Here is a 4099-nt window from a genome sequence, read left to right as displayed (position 1 = left end):
CGGATAACTCTTGGGCAGGTACGCGGTATAGTCCAATCAGAGTCAATGAATGATTTGACGAGGTACATGTTTGGCGGAACTATGTTTTTTTTTTTTTTTTTTTTTTCAAATAGATTTTTTGTTTTTTTGTGTTTTTTCCAAACCAACTTAAGATTAAAAATTTAAATTATATTATTATTATTATTAAAAATCCAATTTTCAAATTCGATTACTGAAACTTAAACGTTGATTAATATTACCCTTCTATGTAAACGAGCACAACTTTTCCACCCTCTTCCTTGTATTGTCCAAAAGCAGGAAGAAAGAGAGAAAGCACCTTGCGAAAATGGCATCACACACGAGCCATGCATCCCCCTTCCCATTCTTGCTTCTGTACATTATGAAGGGAGATCTTTTATAACTCTTTAAGTCTTACCCATATGGGCCATATCTTCTCATCTTCACATGGGTCTGAAGAGATGGCTTAGATACTTTGACATTTTATTACTACTATTCTAGAAGAAGCAACCACGTTTTTCTTATTTTATTCATTTTCTTTGCAACTGCCAATTTTCTAGAACGTGGAACTCAATTTCTCCATTCTATGTTTGGTGATGGATTTGGTCCCCACCCCCACGAAGAATTTCTTATTAATCTTATTACCTCCTACTGAATCAGTAGACAGTAATCGCTCTTCACTCTCACAAACACACACAGAGAAGCCAGGAAACGATGGAAGAGTTGAAACCAAGGCCAGCAAATTCATCGCCTCTAACCCCAATAGGATTCTTGGAAAGAGCGGCTACTGTGTATGGTGATTGCCCTTCTGTCGTCTACAACAACACCACCTATACGTGGTCGCAGACCCACCGTCGATGCCTCCAAGTGGCCTCGTCGATCGCATCACTCGGCATCAAGAGGGGCCACGTTGTGTCTATTGTGGCTCCTAACGTTCCCGCCATGTACGAGCTCCACTTTGCTGTCCCAATGTCCGGGGCCATCTTTAACACCATCAACACACGCCTCGACGCCCGCACCGTCTCCGTACTCCTGCGCCACAGCGAATCGAAGCTTGTGTTCGTGGACTACCAATCTCGCTCTCTTGTCCTGGAAGCTCTCTCTTTGTTGCCCCCCAAAAGCCATCGCCCTCTGCTCGTACTGATCACTGATCAAGATGGCGATGACCAAGATTCCTCATTTTCAGCGGTTGACTTTTGCGGCACCTACGAGCACATGGTGGAGAAAGGTCATCCTGAGTTCAGGTGGGACCTTCCCAGCAGCGAGTGGGACCCGATGATCTTAAACTACACCTCCGGTACAACCTCTGCACCAAAGGGGGTGGTTCACTGCCACAGGGGGATCTTCATCATCACCGTTAGCTCTCTCATTGACTGGGACGTCCAAGAGCGGCCCGTCTACTTGTGGACCCTCCCCATGTTCCACGCTAACGAGTGGAGTTACCCGTGGGGTATAGCAGCCGTAGGTGGGACCAACATCTGCCTTCGTAAATTCGATGGACCCACGATCTTCAGCCTGATAAAACAACACGGTGTGACTCACATGTGCGGTGCGCCTGTGCTGCTCAACATGCTAACAAGCTCCCCGAAAAACCAACCTCTCCAAAACCCGGTTCAGATCCTCACAGCCGGAGCTCCACCACCGGCCGCAGTGCTCTTTCGGACCGAGTCTCTGGGTTTCGTGGTAAGTCACGGATACGGTTTAACCGAAACGGCAGGAGTTGTCGGGACGTGCGCGTGGAAGCCACAGTGGAATCGGTTGCCAGCGAGTGAGAGGGCCAGGCTCAAGGCAAGACAAGGAGTGAAGGTTATCGGTCTAACGGAACTCGATGTGGTGGATGCCAATTCAGGAGCGAGTGTGAAACGAGATGGGTCGACACTGGGTGAAGTTGTACTAAGAGGTGGTTCGTTGACGCTGGGTTATTTCAAAGACCCCGAGGGGACCTCTAAGTGCATGAAAGAGAATGGTTGGTTTTACACCGGAGACGTTGGAGTGATGCACCCAGATGGTTATTTAGAGATCAAAGATCGATCTAAGGATGTGATCATAAGCGGCGGAGAAAACTTGAGCAGTGTGGAAGTGGAGTCGGTGCTGTATACGCATCCGGCGGTTAACGAGGCGGCCGTGGTGGCTCGGTCTGATGAGTTCTGGGGGGAGACGCCTTGTGCTTTTGTGAGCTTGAGGGAAGAAGGGTCGACTCGGAATCCAACTGAGAAGGAGATTATGGAATTTTGTAGGGCTAAGTTGCCGCACTACATGGTGCCCAAGGCGGTGGTATTCAAAGATGAACTGCCCAAGACGTCTACCGGGAAGATTCAGAAGTTTGTGCTCAGGGAGATTGCCAGGGCCATGGGATCGTCAAGGGTGAGTCGGATGTAGAGTGAAGAAGCCAAGTTGACTAGCCCGAGTTTAGATGGATGGGTTGGCCTTTCACTAGAAACCCATGTTCGACAAATTAAGGCCATACTTTCAATATATCTATTGACAAAACTCAAAAGAGTGTACGTAATTTTCAGACAAATTCAAATAGTTGCGTGCATGAAGTGCAAGAGAATTGCTTGAAAAACAATATGACATAAAAAAAAAATAATAATAATAATAAAAAAATAAAAAAATAAAAAAGGTATTATCCGATCATAGCCTCCAAACGGAACCATAAAATTATGAATTATTGGTTCCATCTTTTTTAATCAGGAAAATATAATTATTTTTTTAATCTAGAAATTTCTAGATTAAAACATGACTCAGATCTACTGTCTTTGATTGAGTAAATAATTATGTTGTTTTTGGCAAACTCTTTTGCCTTCGCTACTGTAGCTAATTAACGTGGATTGATGTGTTATAAAGTTTTGGATTTTTTGTGTTGAAAAGTGAAGTTTTTTTTATTTTGTAATGATTTTTATTTGAATAATAATAAAAAGTAAATGATATGAAACATACGTATTATGCGAAATCTTAAGGAACCAAATTAGTTTTAAAACTAATTTTGTTACCAAGTAACCACATCGACATTTGTTTTAGGGTTAATAACTCTTTTAGTACCATATAATAATTCAATTAAAGTTTGAAGGAAGAAAATTCAAAAATGGAAAGGTAGTGGCATAATGGAAATGACATGCAAGGGTGTATGTATAATGATGTGGAATGAAATTTTACTGTACATATTGCGAAGATTTGGCTCCAATGAGAAGTTTATTAGACTTATTCACTGATGCATATCGTATAAATTGATTGATGGAACAAAATCTTTTTTCCTGCCATCATATCATATAATGCATGCTAACATTGTTCCTATGTGATAATTGGAGATTATTTAGGAAAATATATATGTTGAAAATCCTTTCTTTGGATTCTCTTTTCCAATTGTTTGCGTAGTTTTCGAACTGGTGATTTACGTGAACCGATAGAAAGTTCAACTTTTAAAACAATAACTTAATTTTAGGCAGGAACATTTTAGGTGTACCGATTGGAGATAGATTTGATGTTTAAATTAGTAGGTGTAGAATAATGATAACAGTAATGTGCAAAAATCTAACCCTTTTTACTTTGTAGGAACTTCTATTTTAGAGCTGTCTGACAGTTAACACCACTTGTAGCTCTTGATTTTCTTACTCTCACATTCCCGAAGAGTCTTCTAAAACTACCTGTGGTCATGGGTTATGGTCACGATGTGCAAAACAGTTGAGATGGGTAATGTGTGACGTGTGAGCACGTTGGTGAAATGTGTTTGTGAAATGTGGAATCCCCAGCTGCCCCATTAATCTGTTAGGATACTGGGCCATGCATAGCTAATGGGCTCATAAATTTTATTAGGCCTAATAAATTTTAAAACTTATTCCACTCAACATATCACTACAAGAAAATGCCCTTTTTCTGACGTGTGCTACAGTAAATTTTTTTTGCCACCTCGGCAATTTCCTGACGTTTAAAATATAAAACGTCAGGGGAATTTTTTCTGACGTTTGAATAGTAACACGTCAGAAAAATTTTGACGTTTAAAATACATGAACGTCGGGACAAAATTTCATTTTTCTTAAAATAAAAATTGATATAATTACTGACGTGATGGACGTTACCACGTCAGAAAAATTCTGACGTGGCA

The 4099-nt window shown here is 41.3% G+C and overlaps 1 protein-coding gene across 1 annotated transcript; it reads left to right on the top strand.

Moving 5' to 3' along the window:
- The first annotated feature begins 634 nt into the window (after positions 1-634).
- LOC132182465 (2-methylpropanoate--CoA ligase CCL4-like) lies at positions 635-2526 on the top strand. The gene has a single exon (XM_059595719.1). The coding sequence runs from the start codon at positions 712-714 to the stop codon at positions 2374-2376; it is 1665 nt and encodes a 554-aa protein (XP_059451702.1). The 5' UTR covers positions 635-711; the 3' UTR covers positions 2377-2526.
- The last annotated feature ends 1573 nt before the right edge of the window (positions 2527-4099 follow it).

This window comes from Corylus avellana, chromosome ca5 (assembly GCF_901000735.1).
Source record: "Corylus avellana chromosome ca5, CavTom2PMs-1.0".
Lineage (NCBI taxonomy): Eukaryota > Viridiplantae > Streptophyta > Magnoliopsida > Fagales > Betulaceae > Corylus > Corylus avellana.
This window is presented reverse-complemented; position numbering and strand designations above follow the sequence as displayed.

What these genes read in the sequence shown, in the direction of transcription:
- LOC132182465 (XM_059595719.1), top strand. Translation starts at nt 712, where the DNA reads ATGGAAGAGTTGAAACCAAGGCCAGCAAATTCATCGCCTCTAACCCCA.